Source organism: Populus nigra, chromosome 1 (genome assembly GCF_951802175.1).
Source record: "Populus nigra chromosome 1, ddPopNigr1.1, whole genome shotgun sequence".
In the NCBI taxonomy this organism is placed as follows: Eukaryota; Viridiplantae; Streptophyta; class Magnoliopsida; order Malpighiales; family Salicaceae; genus Populus; species Populus nigra.
In genome coordinates this window covers 25,067,376-25,086,486 of record NC_084852.1, presented here as the reverse complement: position 1 = coordinate 25,086,486, position 19,111 = coordinate 25,067,376, and the positions used below count along the sequence as shown (strand labels likewise).

At 32.9% G+C, this 19,111-nt stretch overlaps 4 protein-coding genes and 1 pseudogene across 4 annotated transcripts; 3 read left to right on the top strand and 2 right to left on the bottom strand.

The window, feature by feature from the left end:
• The first annotated feature begins 473 nt into the window (after positions 1-473).
• Positions 474-2,801, top strand: LOC133696519 (organelle RRM domain-containing protein 1, chloroplastic-like). Its single transcript, XM_062118734.1, has 3 exons — positions 474-807; positions 901-1,007; positions 2,469-2,801. Exons 1-3 carry the CDS (start codon positions 480-482, stop codon positions 2,520-2,522), a joined length of 489 nt encoding a protein of 162 aa, XP_061974718.1. The 5' UTR covers positions 474-479; the 3' UTR covers positions 2,523-2,801.
• A 735-nt stretch (positions 2,802-3,536) lies between these two features.
• Positions 3,537-5,065, bottom strand: LOC133696528 (glycine-rich RNA-binding protein 4, mitochondrial-like). Its single transcript, XM_062118745.1, has 5 exons — positions 4,654-5,065; positions 4,495-4,563; positions 4,312-4,418; positions 4,092-4,178; positions 3,537-3,879 (listed from the first exon to the last, which is right to left on the bottom strand). Exons 1-4 carry the CDS (start codon positions 4,736-4,738, stop codon positions 4,128-4,130), a joined length of 312 nt encoding a protein of 103 aa, XP_061974729.1. The 5' UTR covers positions 4,739-5,065; the 3' UTR covers positions 3,537-3,879; positions 4,092-4,127.
• A 1,959-nt stretch (positions 5,066-7,024) lies between these two features.
• LOC133679825 (actin-depolymerizing factor 2-like) lies at positions 7,025-9,307 on the top strand. Its single transcript, XM_062102531.1, has 3 exons — positions 7,025-7,227; positions 8,574-8,839; positions 8,920-9,307. The coding sequence occupies exons 1-3, from the start codon at positions 7,225-7,227 to the stop codon at positions 9,068-9,070; spliced, it is 420 nt and encodes a 139-aa protein (XP_061958515.1). The 5' UTR covers positions 7,025-7,224; the 3' UTR covers positions 9,071-9,307.
• A 5,190-nt stretch (positions 9,308-14,497) lies between these two features.
• LOC133680244 (uncharacterized) lies at positions 14,498-17,476 on the bottom strand (annotated as a pseudogene).
• Positions 17,256-19,095, top strand: LOC133705836 (actin-depolymerizing factor 2). The gene is made up of 3 exons (XM_062131226.1): positions 17,256-17,477; positions 18,253-18,518; positions 18,634-19,095. The coding sequence occupies exons 1-3, from the start codon at positions 17,475-17,477 to the stop codon at positions 18,782-18,784; spliced, it is 420 nt and encodes a 139-aa protein (XP_061987210.1). The 5' UTR covers positions 17,256-17,474; the 3' UTR covers positions 18,785-19,095.
• The last annotated feature ends 16 nt before the right edge of the window (positions 19,096-19,111 follow it).

Genomic DNA, 19,111 nt, shown 5'->3' with positions numbered 1-19,111 from the left:
CACAATAAACTCTTTTAGTGCTACAATAAATTTCTCAATTCCTATATATTTTTGATAAATTAAATCAAGTTATCTATGGGGAGGGACTATGTTATTTAACCCCCCTCAAAATCTAATCACGTATTCAGTATTGTGGTGTATGATATTTTTTAAAAATATCTTTTTTAAAAAAAATATATTAAAATGTTTTTTATTTTAAAAATTAGTATATCAAAACATTAAAATAGATCAATTTAATTGTTTTTAAGCCGAACACATTTTTAAAACGCATTCAATCACAATTTCATAAGCAAAAATAAACAATGCTTTAGGTAACCCGAACTCGACCTTTTAGAGAAAAAAACTGTCCCAAACCTGCCATACTTAAATCGGGTGAAATCAGCCACTCGGGTATGCATCGGGTCGAGGAGTTTTGCCGCCCCTAACTAATATCTCATAAAGAAGAAGAAGAAGAAGAAGAAGAAGAAGAATGGGCTTTTATGAGCTGGTCCCTTTTATTGGCAGGGCCTTCTTTATCCAACCTACTCGTCGTCTACTGTTCAATGAGTGGCCATACCTTTTGGGAACGATTGAATTGTCGTATGAGCAAAGGGACGACACGGTACCAGGGCAGTGCATTTAAAAATGTCAATGAACGACCGCCGTTATCTAGTTGCAAGCTCGCACCGCACCAGTTTGTCCGGACAGTGAAGAAGAAGAAAATGGCACAAAGAATAGGCTTACAGCTCTTTGTCAGCAGATTATCATCATACACGACAAATCATGAGCTCAAAAGGTTGTTTTCTCCCTTCGGTGCTGTTTCGGAAGGTAAAAGAAGATTTCACTTGCTATCAATTACCTTTCATTCTTTATCTGTTTTGTTTTTAAACAAATATTTTCTAATTTATGTTGTCTTTGTAGCTAGACTAGTTGTTGAATCAAAAACTCTCAGGCCGAAAGGGTTTGGTTTTGTTACTTTCGAGTCAGAGGCTGATGCACACAAGGCATTGAAGGCAATGAATGGCAGGGTATTTTCCTACTTTCTTCTCTGTTTTTTTCTTAATGTTTTCCTAATGGCCGCTAAATTATCTTGTCGAACATTTTCCCTCTTTCTCGTGTTTGTAAATTCAGTTATCCTTCACGGGTTTCTTGCTCAAACTTTGTAGAAGGGGTTAAGAGCAGGGGAAGCTTAGTCGTCCTTTTCTTCTCTCTTGAATCCACCTTATTTTCCCTAGGTTGCCTGCAATAATTGAAACCAAAACCCTCCAATGTTGGCTCCTTTTCTGCTTATTTACGGTGGGTGAGGTAGCAGGCCTTGTGCAGCTGCGATGGGTCTTGGTCCTCTAAAAAAGGGTTTATTTTAGACACTCTAGGTGTTCTTTATAAAGCAAGTATAGCATTGTTTAACCATTGTAGATGACGGTTCTTGTGAAGGCTGTGATATGTATATACATGCATACATGTAGAAGAGGGTAAGAGACCATCATGCTTGGGGAACTGATTAAGTGGCATGGACGCTATCATTGTTGATAATTTAGCAGCAAAGTATACATCAAGATCTAACAATGGTTTGAATCTTCACCATTGTAATGTTAGGATTTTCTTCCGTTTTCTGGGCAGTGATCAATATTTAGTCTAGCTCTGGCATATTACTCTCTTGTTTAAACATCCTGAAATAGATTTCTGATCAGATGTGGTAATCCTCGGCTCATTTCTTCCTTTGCAAAATTAATTTTAACTTGTAGCAAGAATATGCTTAGGAGTTTTTGCTGTTTAGATTTAATAGATTGGTTCAATCCAGGATCTTTCACATGCCACTAGAAAACTATTTTTAAATTTTTGCATAGAAGTGTTTTTTATTTTTTATTACAACAACAACAATAATAATAATAATCTGCTTGGAGGGCTACCTTTTCTTTTTATGCACCACTGAATGGATCAGGAGTGGTCGCTGTTGGCAGCGTGCTTACACATTCAATTGTTAGTGTGATTCGAAGGAAGCACAGTCCAATATTTTTTTACGAGTTTCTTCAGTATGACTCGTTTTTTTTTCCATTTCATTTCTTCTCAATTTGACATCAATCTCATTCCTGCTTAGTTATGAGGCAAATCTTGTTTCGTAATGGCAATCAAATACACTTGTTGCCCTTTTCATGTACTTGGATATTTTTGTTATCTTTTTCTCCTGTGTCGTGGTAGCTTCTTATTGTTTATTTCTGGAAACTGAAATAAGGGGAAGCTTAAGTGCTTTGTTTAACTCTCTCGGTCTTCTTTCAGCTCTTGGATTTAAATCCTTTTTATTCTTTTGTTTGCATACAAAAAATTGAAACATCAGCTCCAACCTTACTCTGTCAAAACTCATTATATCACTGCTTTTTATGCGATCATTGTTTGCATGCAAATCTTGCTTTCAACTCATTACTTGAAGCATTTAGAGCACTTTGATATCTGATTTTTCACGCCTACCACATTTCTGTTTTGGCATACAGATTGTTAATGGAAGGCTGATCTTTGTTGAAGTTGCGAAGGATACCGAGCGATGATGTAGCTCTCAACAGATATTAGATGAAGGGATTGTGCACGGTTCTCTTTTATTTCCCCAATTCTGTTGGGTAATTAGGGAAACCAAGAGGGCTTGGACGTCCAAGTGTTGGTAAAAGCATATTGTAAGACAATTTATGATTCGTGTAGAAAGTGTAATTTGTGGAAGGGGAAAAGCAATGCATTTGCTTTCAATACTTTGCTTAAGCACTCGATTGTGCTCATGCTTTTGCCCGGACGAGTAACTTGACTTCATTATTGTAAAAGGAGAAGTTGCATCATTGTAGAGTTTCCTCGGGTGCTTGGGGGTGATCTTGTGATCGAGTTTTATCCCAATACTACCAAAATAGCAAAATTGAGTGGATTCCAGTTAACAGAATCTCAAAAGGTGAGCTCCTTTGGCGATGGTTTAACAGATGAAGAGAGCTATTTATTTTAGCGGGCAGAGGCTGAGAACTGTGATAAGGCTACCTCATACTGTCTAATGGATTACATTATAAGATAAACACTTTGCTAGATTTTAACTTCCTCAGCAGATCACAAGATTTAAACTCTCTCTTGGCTTGAGATATGGACAATTATGCAGACCTGAAGAATGGAGGCGAATAATGGATGAGGGTATCCAATTCGTGAATCATTCTGAGACCATGGTGTTCGATTCACCAGATACATCATTTATTTTACTCTCTTTTTATATGTAACGCCCAGCCCAATCCTTGCAAGGCAAATCATTGAGGGTTCTGCTCATTCTAGGAGATGCTGCTGGCATTTCAAGTCTGAGCCCATCCATCTGTGATAACCCACCATATCATGTTTTTGGTAAAGGAATATGTACACAGTTTAACAATTATATACTGTTTCAAATCCCATTCATTCTTTTACCTGCGACTAGTTCAATATGCAATTTAGCAGGAGAATTGACATCCAACGGGACGCTGATGCTTGATGGTGATCTAGGTCTTTTTAATCCATTACTTGCACCTGACATGTAAGGCAGACATGGTGCGCTAAATCGGTTGTAAGAAAATGTAGGTTTTAACTTGCAACTGCTGGGTTTTGAACACAACAGAAACTGAATACAGGCATAGACTTGCTACACGCACTCTTCAAGTACAATAACCACGAAACTGCAGGCTAGTTTCCAATAGGGTAAAAGGATCTGCTTCCATATTCTTTTCTCTTGCCCCATCTGAACCCCCCTCCCAATAAAACCTGACCTATTTTCTACTCTAAGAAACCAATCGGGTAAAAAAGAAAGAAGAGAGACAGAAGTAATATAGAAGTTCCTATTTTTACTTTTGGCATGTTTGGTGAACCATTGCACAGTAGGAAAACCTTACTCAATAAGCAGCATCTAACCTGTAATAGCCAAGTGTTGTCCGGAAATAAAAAAAATACGTCCTGTTTAGTTCTGGAAGATGATCAAGAACAAGTACTTATAATCTGAACATGTAGTAAAGCACTCCAAGTTGTAAGAACACATGATGAGCAGAAATGTTGACGGAACAAACCCAATAATTTTCAACAAATATTATCACTGCTCTATGACTACGAATGTGAAATTCACATACCCTGTGTAATGGATCAGACAAGACAAAAGCTCCTCCTCATGACCACTTATGAGCATAATGCACACGGATATTTCGGTCATCCAGCAACTGGAATAGAGAATAGAACAAAAGATTAATAGATGACACATTATCTCAATATCAACACCCAAAGCAGGATTCATGTAACAAACAAGCTAAGGAGGATAACAGCTATCGAGCATGATAATTAATGAAAACATGCCTGGCCATCCATTTCTTTCAAAGCTGTGCTGGCTGCAGCTTCAGAAGAGAACTGCACAAAGCCGTAGCCTTTGGATTCACCATACACTCGGTGACATATCACTTTCACTGCTAAAAATAGACAAGGCTATAAAATCTCCATAAGAATAAGGAAAACCACAAGGGCTCCTGGCCAATACGTTACCTTCAATTATTTCACCATATTTTCCAAAAGCATCCTTTAAAACAGTTTCATTGGTGTCATAAGAAAGCCCTGCATCCATCACCGCGGATTAAATTGATGGATATTGGTAGCATAGAAAAACGCATGCAGAAATGAAGAAGGAGAAAGAAAATTGTAGACCTCCAACAAATAATTTGGTGGATAAGTGGCGGGCCAATAACCGTCTGGCTAAGGGCAGACTGACACTTCGATTCAGACACTGCATCCCTTGTTATCCTACGCTTCCCTGAAAACAGATTGAAATGGGTCTGATTCTTTAAGTCAGAATTTGGTGAGAGATGAAACTAGAGACTGATCACTGATGGAAACGTCTTGATGCTTTTGCTTCTTCTTAGGTCCAAACTAAATGGAGCCCATGTTTTCTTTGCCCGCAAGATGTTCGAGAAATTGGCTACGACGTTTTTAAAAAGAGGAGGGAGAGAGAGAGAGAGCAAGTCAACAAAAAATTGAATCAACTCAACTCGTTTGGCTGGAATTCATGGGAAGTCCTTTTACTTTCAATTTTATTATTATATTGATCAATCTATATGATTTTAAGATACAATAATCTTTTTACAATATATGATGATACTTATTGATCTATTGTCCAGCTTCGTAATGCAAGTCCATCAACTTGACAAATTATCATAAATAAAGCATGGAAATCTCCACGTATATGATTTATTATAAATAGAAATAAGGGAAAAAATACATTAAATTCTTGAATTAATAAAAGTAATTTATTTAATAAGAAGAGGTGAAAAGATACATGAAATGATAGAAAATATTAAAAACTAGTTATTATTTTTTTCTAGAATTACTATATGAATTCAACTTTTTCTTCCATGTAACAATGGCATCGTCCTTTCTTGCAGGAGGGATGTTGTACACCATAGTTATGAAATTTTTTTTTGTTTTAGTTTAACGTGGGTGTCTGAGTTAGCTTGTGCATATCTCGACTAATTTTATGGGCCCTGAAGTTAACGACCATGTAATCCTCTAGTGGCCATCATATAAGCAACCACAAGAGTCGAACATGAAACTACAAAGGGAGCAAACCACATAATTATGAAATTTTATCTAGTTATTGGGTGACTAGAGGTCTATATTGAATTTTAAATTATAAAAACTTTGGTTTATAATTGGTCTGGTTTAATTTAGGTGGTTTAGCATAACTCGAGTTATTGAAGGAGAAAAAGGAAGAAATCTTCATGGAACGCGTCAAAACGACAAACAGCGGACTCCCCCTCTTTCAAACATTCACGTTCAATATTCAAAAATAAAAATAAATAATTCCATCGAAATATTACTGACTTTCGGTTTTCGTTTATTTATGTATTTACGCATGCTATTCATCAATTTGAACGCTTCTCCTTTTCTTTTCGCTTCACTTTTCAAGGTCTAAACCTTGGACACGGCGTCAAAAATCTGAAAGCTGACACCTTTGTAGCCCCATGTATACCGCCGTGTTTCTTTGCTTATAAAAACCAACCAAACCAAACCCAATGCCATAATATTTTCATCACTTGCAGAAAAATCTTTGCATCCTTTGATCAACGACGACGTAGCCAAAACATTCTATATACGTTCCACTAACAAGGCAAAAGCACCTAGCATCTTGTCCAGGCAAAAGTAAATATGGTTTTTAGTTGGAGAAGGAAGAAAGCTGCTCGAGAAAAGCTCTTTAAAGTCCAGGAGTTGGTGATTCCAAACCAGTTTCTTTGCCCAATATCTCTTGATCTTATGAAGGATCCCGTCACATTATCTTCTGGGATAACATATGATCGGGAGAGCATAGAAACGTGGCTCGAGGGTGGGAATTTTACGTGCCCGGTAACGAATCAAGTGCTAAGGAGTTTTGATCAGATTCCTAATCATAGTCTCAGGAAAATGATTCAAGATTGGGGTGTGGCGAATCGTAACTATGGCGTCGACCGAATCCCAACACCTCGAGTTCCGGTTTTGGGAGCTCAGGTCTCGGAGGTTCTTTTTAGTTTATTTATTTATTTTTACAAATTATTTTTAATATCAACACATTAAAACAATCTAAAAATATATAAAAAATTTTAATTTTAAATAAAAAATAAATTTTAAATTTTAATGGAATATGATTTGAATCATGATACCAAATAAAAAGTTTTGAATTAGGAGTTGTTTGAGGCTACAATGTAACTCATGTTTCATGATTTTTTAAAAGATTTTTTATTTAATTTTTTTTTAAATTATTTTAATATATTAATATAAAAAATAATTTTTAAAAATTAAAAAAATATATTATTTTTATATATTTTTAAATAAAAAACATTTTTAAAAACTAACACCACCACCCAACTATCCTTCCTGCCGATCGGCATCATAACAGTGCTGCAGGGTTGATGATTTTAAAAAAGGTGGCAAAAATAGAATTTTCACGAGGGACAACGTGTCTAATTATAACTGGGACCCGTAAGTACTCTGTCCCTGTTGTCACGCATGAGCACCCTCATCATGATATTTATTTTTGAATTCTTATCGACCAAATAAGAAAAAGTAGCATTCCTCCACCAGAGAGGAGAGACACACACACAGAATTCTCGCTCTCTCAAAAAGTTGGCATTTGAAGAAAGCAAACCCCAACTCCTCTACCCCTCCCCCTCCCTCTATAAATCTCTCTCTATTTTTTGTGCGATATTTATCTAACTGATTCATTCATATACCTCCTAATCTACAACCATGGTCAGTCTCTTCTTTCTTACTCTAAAAAGTCTATCTTTTGATCTATGATTTGTAAGCAACAGGCGATTAAGTTATTTTTTGTAGATCTGACTTGGCCTTTCTTTTTAATTTGATGCTCTGATCTTTCGAGACTTAATATCTTCAGATTTGGTGATTTGATACATAATTTTCGTCTGATCCGATTTGTTAACTTGATCTATGTATGTCGTGTTCTATTTCCGGCTTACATGAAAGTCCATTTTGTTGCTCTATTTTGTGTTTGCTTGTGCTTAGTACAGAAAGGTAGTTTACAAGATGGGGATTCGGACATGATACCATGTTTTTATCCGGGACTGTTTTCTGTTCAGTTTCACATTTATGCACCGCAACTTTATCAAGTGATTTAGATGCATTAAGGTAAGCTTTTTCTCATGGTCAAGTGCATCATTTCTTGCACACAAAGGTTGAGTTCCTGGTTGCCATGGATCTTGGATTCTTTAGCACTAGAATGGGTGCGGTCATAATGCTGACTCGTCTAAAATGGCTGCGGTTAATCTTAGTTAATTATCAACAGTTAACTAATAATGTTATAACTTAGATTATCTATATCTGGCTCATTTTTCTGTATTAAAAAAAACGGGGATTCTCTTTTGCCCATTGTCAAACACCTAGGTTATGTTTCTGTTTTTAACAAAGCGTCGTTGTTTTTTACTTAGTTTTTGTCAAACCTCGACAAGTAGGTTAGGTTAGGAATTGCTACAAAATCCTCTGTGCTGCCACTTCCTTTCTTTGTTCTATTCCTCTATTTTTTCAACTACCTTTCTGGTTGTTATTGATCATTTGATTTAATGACAAACAGAGTGTGAGTGTTCAGCTTTCTTAGAAACCTAATGTCTTAGAGGTCTGGCGCTTCGCCTTATACGACAGGGTGTTATGTTCAGTCAATTATCTAAAATGGAATGACTGTGAGAAGATGTATGGTCCTTACTGAATCCCTAATGTGTTGAGACGGAGAAGACGTAGGTTATAAAATATAGGTCAAGTCAATGAGTTTGGAAGCTTAAAAAACTAAAAAATCTTGGTCAATGTGGTTCCTCGGTCTTTCAATCTTCTTGACTGTTTCAAGTCTTGCAACTTCTTTCTTTCTATGCTATTGTTTTGAAACTTTGATGGACTAATGTCATGACTTTGGATATTATGTCTTCCAAGATGTGATCCATTATACACTAATAAATACGTAGATTTTTTTTTATGTGGTCCTCCCCTAAGGGCATCCTAATAAAGAATGAATCAAACAAGTGATAAGAGATGTCTTGTTAAAACATCGCTTCTCCATCTTACCATATATCACCCCTCTCTGTGTACAGGCCAACGCAGCATCTGGTATGGCTGTGCATGATGACTGCAAGCTGAAGTTCTTGGAGCTGAAGGCTAAAAGAACTTACCGATCCATAGTTTTTAAGATTGAAGAAAAGCTAAAGCAGGTTATTGTGGAGAAGCTGGGTGAGCCAGCTCAAAGCTATGAAGATTTTACTGCAAGCATCCCTGCTGATGAGTGTCGATATGCTGTTTATGATTTTGATTTCATGACTGCAGAGAATGTTCAAAAGAGCAGGATTTTCTTCATTGCATGGTAATGATCCCCTCACCCCAACTGCATTTATTATTTTCGGGCTTTGAACTGTTTTCTCATCATTTTTTGTGGTATACAAGGTCCCCTGACACGTCAAGGGTGAGAAGCAAGATGATTTATGCCAGCTCTAAGGACAGGTTTAAGAGAGAATTGGATGGTATTCAGATAGAGTTGCAGGCAACTGATCCAACTGAAATGGGTCTTGATGTCATTAGAAGCCGTGCCAGTTAACTGTTTATAGCCTGTGGCGTTGAACCTGACTGAATTATGAAATCGGTTTGTTTGTTTGAGTTTTATCCGATAGCCCTCTTCTGGAATCAATCCAGTGATTTTGATTGTATTTTTTTTATGATCCATCATGTAATGAACCTATGCGATGTGTGTTTCCTTATAGCCATACTTACAGTCTCTGTTGTACCAGTACTTGTTTTTTACAATTCTGAAAATGGATGTTCCGACAATTTCTCATATTTGCATTAGAAGACCTGTTCTAAACATTAATAAAATATAGCGATAAAAAACTTCAAGAGTTACTGGATTAGTGAGATTTATAAGCGAGTTTAAGATTGTGATTCAACTGCAGATGGGAATTCTCGGAATTTTATCTTCTATTTTTGTAATTTATATAGAGATAGTTTTATTATTCCAATTAGGGAAATTGTTGCACGGTATGTGGATGCTAGGGTATCATTTGTCCCAGATCATGGGATGGAGTCATGCGTCTCCAATTTATTTATTTATTAATTTCTTGAATTAAAAATTGGTTAAAATAGTTAAGAAATAATAAAAAATGCCATTCAAAAAATTTGGTGGTTATTTTTTTTTTAATAGTGAAAAACAAATATACTTCACTTTTAAGTGAAGGTATGTTTTTTTTTTAAAATGACCAAAGCTAAGTCATCGAATCATTAGTCAACTTCAAAATTAATTCTGTGAACGTAGATATTTATTATTATCAAGTAAAAACAGAAATTTTAATTTATTAAATGCATTAAAAGAAAAGTTGGAACGAAATAAAAAGAAAAAAACGAAAGAAATTTGGGTCCAACTTGCGTAGTTTTTAGACTTGGTTTAGTCGAAGGTCTGGATTTTAGGTTTTTACCTGGTTAATTTTTTTAAAAAAATATCAAAACGATATCGTTTTAGTAAAATAAAAGTTAACAGGTTGTAACCGAATTTTGCCGGGTCAACCCGTCGAGTCACACTAGATTTTTTCTTTTCCTATTTTTTTTAACCCGGTCCAGTTTTAACCTTGAATCGATCGGGTCTTAGGTCAACCCGTTGGGTTGAGTTTCAAAACTATACCAGTTTGACAACATTTTGCATTGAGAATACGATAATTTAAAAGTATTTTTTATTTATAAATATATTAAAATAATATATGTATTTATTTTTAGAATTTTATTTTTAATATTAATATATCAAAAAATTCATAAATAAAAAAATAAAAATATTCTAAAAAATACAGTTAAACAACAATACTAAATACCACATACATATCAATTAAAATTAAATCTTATTTTTAAAAAATATACTTTATACGTCCGTGTCATAAATTTAGAATATTTTATAATTTCTTCTAGCAATAATTGTAGTCTTCTTTTTTAAAAGTTTTTTTTTTCTTTTTATACAAGAAAGCAACACAGCGAAGGGGGCATGAGCTGGCATTTTAAAAAAGGATAACAAGCGTCTAATTGTCGTTGGATACACGTTCTTTATCCCTGTTGTCGAGCTGGAGCACATCATTGAAATTTATTTACATCAGAGGAATATCGATGGAGCCACCAGAAATATGTCAAATTTATTGATTAATTATAGCTCAGTCCTTGTAGTTTATAAAAACTAATCAATTACTCCTCGTACTTTTAGAAATTATACATTTAATACTCATGTTTTCTTTTAGACATTCTTGAAGGAAAAAAAAAGAACTAATTAGGTAAATGTTGATAATTAGATTATTTAATTATTTCTAGTACTATAGAGACCAATTAACTAGTTTTAATAAACTATAGTTATACCCTAAGTTATAATAACTCTTAAAGTTATGAATAAAATTTAAATGAGTGAGTTGTAACCTTATCCTTGTATATTTTTCAAACAAATCATTCAATACATGTACTTTTTTAAATAATTAATTATTCATTCCACCATATTTGATTGTCATACCAGGGGTAATAATAGAAAAATCGATGTCAACATAAGGCGAGCATTAAGTTATTCAAGTCCAGCTTCAATAAATTCATTTTAGTTTTTTTGAAAAAAATAGAATGCAACCTTTTTGTATGAATGCTATGATTATTGTTAATTTTTATCATTTAAATAATAATAATAATAAAATACTACAATGATATCCAAATGATCAAAGTAGTTTAATAATAAAGTTTATATGTTGGATAATTAATTAATGTTTTGGTTCTAACAATATGATTTATTCTTTCTAATCAAGAAAGCTGGTAATTAATGCTAATACATGCAAAGAGATCCATATTGGTTAATTTATAAACTCTTCAATACTTAAATAAATATCTGGAAAAAAACAATGATATTTTTTAGAGAGATTTTAAAAATAAATATGCAGTTGATAATAGAGATTGAGAATCTTATTCATTTAAGAATCCAACAAGTTTCTATAACCAATGTTCCTTATGATTTGGTGAAGGGAATAATTAAAACATCATCTTTTCACGATAGTATTGAAACATCTCTCACGTGTCAAGAAAGAATATCTTTTTAACTCGTTAAAATCTCAAGATCCAATGTAGAGTCTGATAAGATTGTCAAAGCCACTTGTACTTGAGCTTATTGTTCAATTTTTGATCAGCCATGAGAATATTGACTTATTATCCTACTTTTAATTCCTTTAAAAATAGATTCAGATAAAAATAAAATAAAATATACTGATCCATCAAACTCATTTTAAAGTTCCAAGTTGTTATAAAATAACATAAAAGTCACATGATGGATCCATAAACCATAATGAAAATTTAATTTGTATAGAAACCAATTAAAAAAGAAAAAGAAAAAGAAAAAGAAAAAGTGAAAGACTAAATAAAAATCTAACTCAATATCAAGATAAAAAAATTGGGATGCGATTTTTTTTTATGTATATTAATATTTAAATTTTATTTAGTAGTGTGATTGACACTATATCTTGTCTCGATGATGATTTTAAAAGTATTTTATTAATTAAAATATATCATAGTTTTACATAAATCTTATTAAAAATTATATTTTATTAAATTTATTTTTAAATCATAATCACAAAAGTTATTATACAACGCTCAAACATACATTAGAGCATCTCTAACCGGAGAGGCAAATGAGGAGGCAAAATTAAAAAAGTGTCCTTTTAGCTTTTGTTCCTTTAATTTGTTATTCCAATGCAGTAGGCAACCGAGAAGCCAAAATAGCTGTTTAAATTGGGAAGAGCTATTTCTACAGTTTCCTGTAGAAATAGCCAAAAAGAGATTAACATTGCCAACGGCTATAAAAATAGCCGTTGGTCAACAGTAGTTTATTTTTCTTTAAAAGCAAGGAAAGAAACTTGTTTTTGTTTTAAATCTTGTATTGTGCCTCACTCTTCTCTCAAATTTAGAAAAACAAGAATAAATTATTCTCTGGTTAATTAATAATATCGGTTATGTTAATTAGCTAAAATTAAAAAGGTATGTTTATTTAAAAGCTTTTTATATTTTCTCTTTAATATCTCTTGATTTTGTAGATTTTTTGTTGTTAATTTGATATTTGTGATGATTTTTATTTCTTTGTAATTTTATGTTTTTGATATGGGTTAAGGAAAACAATCTTTTATTTATGTTGTTATCTTTGACAAAATTAAGAGGAAGTAATAATGGTAGCTAATATTGATAAAAATATAAAGTGACATATTTAAAATTTATTTTTGATTGTCTGTTTTAATTTGAGGTTAATTATATTTTGTCTTGTTGAAAATACAATTAAACCAGTATATCAATCCTCTCTTAGTTCCAAAAAATAGTCAAATTGTAATGTTAGAACAAGTAGAATGCAATGCTTGTTATTAATTCACATGTATGTAAACTAAAAAATTACTAGATATTGAATGTGCGCTTCTTTTACACTCTCCTACAAAGTTTTAGCTTGAGGTTTTTTTAATGTAGATAGATTTAAATTTTCCAAGCTCTTTCACCAACTTTCTTATGAGTGAGTCAGAAGATATTCTCTCTCAACCGAGTGATTCTAATCAATTAATTGATGACTTAACATATTCGAATTTAAATGTCCATACAACAAAAAAGTCACAAAGAAGTAAAAACTTCTCACTAGAGGAAGATTGTTTACTTGTCTCTGTATGGCTAAATACAAGCAAAGATCCAATTACAGGAGTTGAACAACAAACAAAATAGTTCTGGGCTCGAGTGCATGCTTACTTTGTAGAGAATGGAGGAAACTTGAATAATCGTTCCCAAATAAGCATCTCACATAAATGGCAAGAAATAAATAGATAAGTCGGTAAATTTGTTGGATTTGTTACTCAAATTGAAAATCGTCAGCAAAGTGGAATGACTGAAGAATCAAGGGTAATTTTAATATTTGTTTTCATGTTAAATTGTTTAACATATATTTTAACATTATTTAATTTCTCTAATTTTTTACTTACCAGATTAATGATGCTCGATAAATGTATGCTTCTTGCGTTGGCAAACGATTTCAACTAGAACATTGTTGGGTTATCCTAAGAAAAGAACCCAAATGGCAATTTGAGCGTGCAAGTCAACATCAAAGGTCAAACAAGAAACAAAAAAGTCATGTCAATGCAAGTTCGACTTCATCAGCTCCATCTACCCCTGATTCTGTTAGTTTAGGAGAAGACAGTGAACCGTTGATTTATCAAGATAGACCAATTGGTCAGAAGGCTGCAAAGGAACGACATAAACGTAAACAAGGAAAAGATAAAGTTGGGGAGACAACTGTAACAAATATCTTACAACAATTCAGGGATACTCTAGTTGAAATTGAGGATCAAAAGAAACAAGACAGAAAAATTATGTTAGAGCAACAAGCTATGATGATTCAACAAAGTCAAGAGAAACAAGAATTGGACAGGATTGAGAAAGAAGAACAAATTATGAAAATGAATATTTCTAATTTGGATCCAATTTCTGCAGCGTATTTTCAAAATAGAAAGTTAGAAATTATGCAAAAGAGGGGTTTTAATTATTAATTAACTAGATTTATTTATTGTTTGATGTAATGTATTTTTAATTAACTAGATTTATTTATTGTTTAATGTAATGTATTTTTAATTAACTAGATTTATTTATTGTTTAATGTAATGTATTTTTAATTAAATATTTAGAAATTTATTGGTTATTTTAAATATATTGTTATAAAAGTGGTATTAATTCATAATACTTTTTTGAAGTTCTTCTAACACTTAACAACAATAAGTAGGATTAATTAACTTAAAAGACAACAACCATAATGAAAAAAAAACATAAAAAACTTGAAAATTATGATGACATAAGAAGTTCAAAGCTAATTATTCTACTCGTTACCTTATTGTTCCCATAAATGTTCAACCAAATCTTCTTGTAGTTGAGAGCTAGTTGCTCTATCCCTGATTCGATTATGAGTTTGAAGAAAATCATGTAGTTCTGGTATTTCACCATGTGACACTTATATAAAGGAATTGACTTCACGTTCATGGTCATATCCAAGGTTCATTGCTCTTTCATCTTCAATAATTATATTATGCATTATTATGCAAGCTTTCATAATATTTGCAAGCGTTTCTTCATCCCAGTATCGAACAGGTCCACGTACAATTGCAAAACGAGATTGGAGCACTCCAAATGCCCGCTCTACATCCTTTCTTGCAGACTCTTGCTTACTTGCAAAATATTTTCTCTTTGCTCCTAATGGCTTTGGGATTGTCTTAACAAAAGTTGACCAATTAGGATAAATCCCATTTGCTAAATAGTATCCCATTGTATATTCATGCCCATTAATTGTATAATTGACAGGAGCAGTACGACCTTCAGCAAGTGCAGCGAAAATAGGTGAGCGATCAAGAACATTAATATCATTTAATGATCCAGGCATTCCAAAAAAGGCATGTCATATCCAAAGATCTTGTGAAGCCACCGCCTCTAGAATTATAGTTGGTTCACGACAATGACCAGTATACATCCCATGCTATGCAATCGGGCATTTCTCTCATTTCCAATGCATACAATCAATGCTCCCTAACATCCCTGGAAATCCACACTGCTCTTCAATTGATAATAATCAACAAACATCGGCCTTGTTTGGTGCCCTTAGATACCAATCACCAAAAACCTCTACGATTGCTTTGACGAAAGCTCTAAGACTTTCTATCGCAGTGCTTTCTTCAATTTGAAGATATTCATCAATAAGATCTGCAGGAATACTATATGCAAGTATTCTGTGAGCTGCAGTTACCTTTTGAAGACAAGATAAACCAAGAATATCGAGAGCATATGTCCTTTGTTTGAAATATGGATTATGAGCTTCCACTGCATTTGCAATCCGAAGAAAAAGACGACGACTCATCCTAAATCTTCTTTGAAATTGAGTTTCAGTGAATTTAGGATTTTCAGCAAAATAATCATTATATAACCTCAACTCACCTTCCTTTCTATTACGATTGACAATATTGTGGCCAATAATAGAGCCACGATACCCTGTTCTCCGCCCTTGATTATTCGATTCTTCTTCAGCAACCACAGCAGCAGCAACTTGAAAAGCAAACACAAGAGTGTCATCATCAAAATCAAAAGCATCATAAAAATTAAAATTAGAATGATTCATGATGAATTTTAATGAAATATATTTTTGATTGGAGAGAAAACAATGGAATGATGAGAAAAAATGTTAAGGTATATGAGAATATTTATAGATGGATTATTTTTTAAAATTTTGAAATATTAGAATGTTGGCGGTCATTTTTTCAAAATTTGAAATTTTAAAATTTAAAATGGTGGCGGTAATTTTTTCAAAATTTTGAAATTTTAAAATTTATAATGGTGGCGGTCATTTTTTCAAAGCATGAATTTTTTTAAAAAAATTGAAAATTAAATTTTAAAATATTGATGGTTTTTTCAAAGTTTGAATTTGAATTTACTTTTAAAAAATTAAATTTTTAACAGTAACATATAAAACTGAAAATTAAAAATATTCATATAAATAAATTTTAAGTTTAATTTTAAATTATATCTTTTAAATTTCATATTATTTCATTAAATTTTATATTATTTTTATAAATTACTCATATTTATTATATAATTAATAACATCATAATTATATTATATATAAAATACCTAAATTAGTTACATAATTATATAAAAACGAATTTAACATGAAATATATTAAAATATAAATGGTTTTTTTAAATAGCTTTTTACTATTGGAATGTATATAATTAAAAAACCTATATTTATACTATTTAAAAAGTTATTTTATTAATTTAATTTTTTAATTTGTCCTTTTGTATTGGAGATGCTCTTAAAGTGATAACCATAGGTTACTTGAATGATGATGATTGGTGTAGGTTGGTGGTTGAGATGATGAATATACACGTGTTAATTTGTTGATGAGCGTGGAATTAATCCTCTAAAACAAAAAAGCGTAATGTAGAGAAGCATGGGAAATATGCACGATTTAATTGGCTTATTTAAGTTTTGCAGGGCTTCTTGGGTCAGCTATGCACATGTATATTTCTATTAATATTATATTATTATATACAAAAACATATCAGCATATATGTTTTGGTTTCTATTGAAATGACCCACAATTTTGGGCAATTGAACCGAACTAAAACTATTTTAGATAAGTAAAAAAATTCAAAATTTAATTCAAGATAAAAAAAAACAAATAATTAGTTGTGTAAAACACATGTTTTGAGCAATTAAACCAAATAAAAAAAACTAAAAATGTTTTAGATTAGTAAAAAATCCAAAATTTAATTCAAGACAAAAAACACCGACTAAAACTAGTTTTTCAATTAAAACTGAATAGCACGAGTTTGTTTGGGACGTGGTTGCAGTTGTTTTTTAAAGTGTTTTTTATTTAAAAATATATTAAAATAATATTTTTTTATTTTTTACAAATTATTTTTGATATCAGCGCATCAAAATAATATAAAATTATATTAATTTAAAACTAAAAAAATTAAATTTTTTTAAAAAATACATTTTTAAAACTTTCTAGTGCGTAGTCTGCATTCATAATGAGAAATAATCAACAAAACCAAGTTACTAAACATTTCTGAATGAAAATACATATAGGGATTGGTTCATATCAGAAAAAGAATATATAGGGATTAGTTATTTATTTTTTAAAAATTCAGCAACTAAATTATTTATGTCTTGAGAATACAAGAACTAAATTATAATTTACCCAACTTAAAATTCTGATTTCATCAACCGAGAGAGAAAAAAGAGTATAGAGAGAGAGAGAGACGCAAAACATAGAGGAGCAGCAGTCCTCCATTTTCTCTCAAAAAGTAAAAGCCTGCGTTGAATAGAAGAGAGCAAGACCCAACAATCTCTCTGTCTCTATAAAATCTTGTTCTACCCTTGTCTTGCCTTTGTTGTTCTTGCCTCGACCGATCCCTATAAGAAGAAGGACAATCATGGTGAGTAGCCCTTTACTTGTTTCGATCTCTAGTACTGCTATCTGTTTTTAAGTGACGACTGAGATGACCGTTGATGCTCTAGATCTGAGACTTGATCTCTAATTTGACGGCAGCGGCAGATTTAAACGGCTTCGCCTTTTGTCCCTGTGCTTGCATCACCAATCCGCTAGATCTTACGCCACTAGTTGATACTGTTAATCTTAATCATTCATGTCTCCGATGCTCCATTTCGTGTATTTATAATGGTCCTATCCGAACAGTAGTTAAACTCAGTGCTGTGTTTCTTTGAATTTATAGATAGAGCGGCTTTTTGTCCGATCTAGTCATCTTGTTTTGTAAGTTATTTTAGGTTACCTGTATAATCTCTGATTCTTTTTTTATTTGCTAGATGTCAGGATTTACGGTTCAGTTGATCACCAAATAATCTTGAAATGTGATCTAATAGACCAAAACTCCAAAAAAAAAAATTAAAAAATTCTTCAACGTGGGCTCTTTATAATCCTGAATTGTTCGAGTTTTTGAAGCTTTGATGGACTAATGTCATGAATTCGAATGTTATTTGTTCGGATATGTGATCCATGGTTTATAAGCTGCACCTGCTTATGTGATATCTCCTCTACCAAGGCTTATCTCGTCAATAAGAAGGAATTGAGGAAATAATAATAGAGGGAGGGTCTCTGCTGTTAGGAACCTTGAGGAAGCTGTTGCCCGAGTGCCTTTTGTTTTCTTTGCTTTTCTGCCTCACCGCGTGTTATTTAACTCTATGCGTGTGCAGGCCAACGCAGCATCTGGTATGGCTGTGCATGATGACTGCAAGCTGAAGTTCTTGGAGCTGAAGGCGAAAAGAACTTACCGCTTCATAGTTTATAAGATTGAGGAAAAGCAGAAGCAGGTTATTGTGGAAAAGCTTGGCGAGCCTGCCCAAAGCTATGAAGATTTTACTGCAAGCCTCCCTGCTGATGAGTGTCGCTATGCTGTTTATGATTTTGATTTTGTGACTGAAGAGAATGTCCAGAAGAGCAGAATTTTCTTCATTGCATGGTAATGACATTGAACATCGTTTATATGCGCACGCTCATGCTATCACATAACCGTTTATTATTTTTGGGACTTCACTTGTAAGTTTTGCTCATCATTTTCTCTGTGGTTTACAAAGGTCTCCTGACACATCACGGGTGAGAAGCAAGATGATTTATGCTAGTTCCAAGGACAGGTTCAAGAGAGAGCTAGATGGCATTCAGGTAGAATTGCAGGCAACTGATCCAACTGAAATGGGTCTTGATGTCATCAAGAGCCGTGCCAGCTAAACGCATGTCTCCAAATTTCGCAGTGGAGAGTTTGATGCCCTCTACATTTGAGCGAAATGTTTATAGCTTGTGGCAGTGAACCTGACTGAATTATGAGATTGGTTTGTTTGCTTGAGTTTTACCCTACAATCCTCTTCTAGAACCAATCCGGTGATTTTGGTTCTATATTTATGATCCGTCATGTAATGAACTAAAGGGATGTGTGTTTCCTTATAGCTATGTTCACAATCTTCGGTGTACTGTCTTCTGATGGTAGAGAAACCGGGGTTTTGTTTCTACTACTTTGCAAATGTATGTTTCACTCTTCTTCAGATTTTTTTTTTCACG

What these genes read in the sequence shown, in the direction of transcription:
- LOC133679825 (XM_062102531.1), top strand. An exon ending in AGGATTTTCTTCATTGCATG is followed by an intron (nt 8,840 to 8,919) that starts GTAATGATCCCC and finishes GTGGTATACAAG; the next exon opens with GTCCCCTGACACGTCAAGGG.
- LOC133696519 (XM_062118734.1), top strand. Translation starts at nt 480, where the DNA reads ATGAGCTGGTCCCTTTTATTGGCAGGGCCTTCTTTATCCAACCTACTC. An exon ending in CTTCGGTGCTGTTTCGGAAG is followed by an intron (nt 808 to 900) that starts GTAAAAGAAGAT and finishes TTGTCTTTGTAG; the next exon opens with CTAGACTAGTTGTTGAATCA. An exon ending in TGAAGGCAATGAATGGCAGG is followed by an intron (nt 1,008 to 2,468) that starts GTATTTTCCTAC and finishes TTTGGCATACAG; the next exon opens with ATTGTTAATGGAAGGCTGAT.
- LOC133705836 (XM_062131226.1), top strand. An exon ending in AGAATTTTCTTCATTGCATG is followed by an intron (nt 18,519 to 18,633) that starts GTAATGACATTG and finishes TGGTTTACAAAG; the next exon opens with GTCTCCTGACACATCACGGG.
- LOC133696528 (XM_062118745.1), bottom strand. Translation starts at nt 4,738, where the DNA reads ATGCAGTGTCTGAATCGAAGTGTCAGTCTGCCCTTAGCCAGACGGTTA. An exon ending in CACCAAATTATTTGTTGGAG is followed by an intron (nt 4,564 to 4,653) that starts GTCTACAATTTT and finishes TGATGGATGCAG; the next exon opens with GGCTTTCTTATGACACCAAT. An exon ending in ATATGGTGAAATAATTGAAG is followed by an intron (nt 4,419 to 4,494) that starts GTAACGTATTGG and finishes TATTTTTAGCAG; the next exon opens with TGAAAGTGATATGTCACCGA.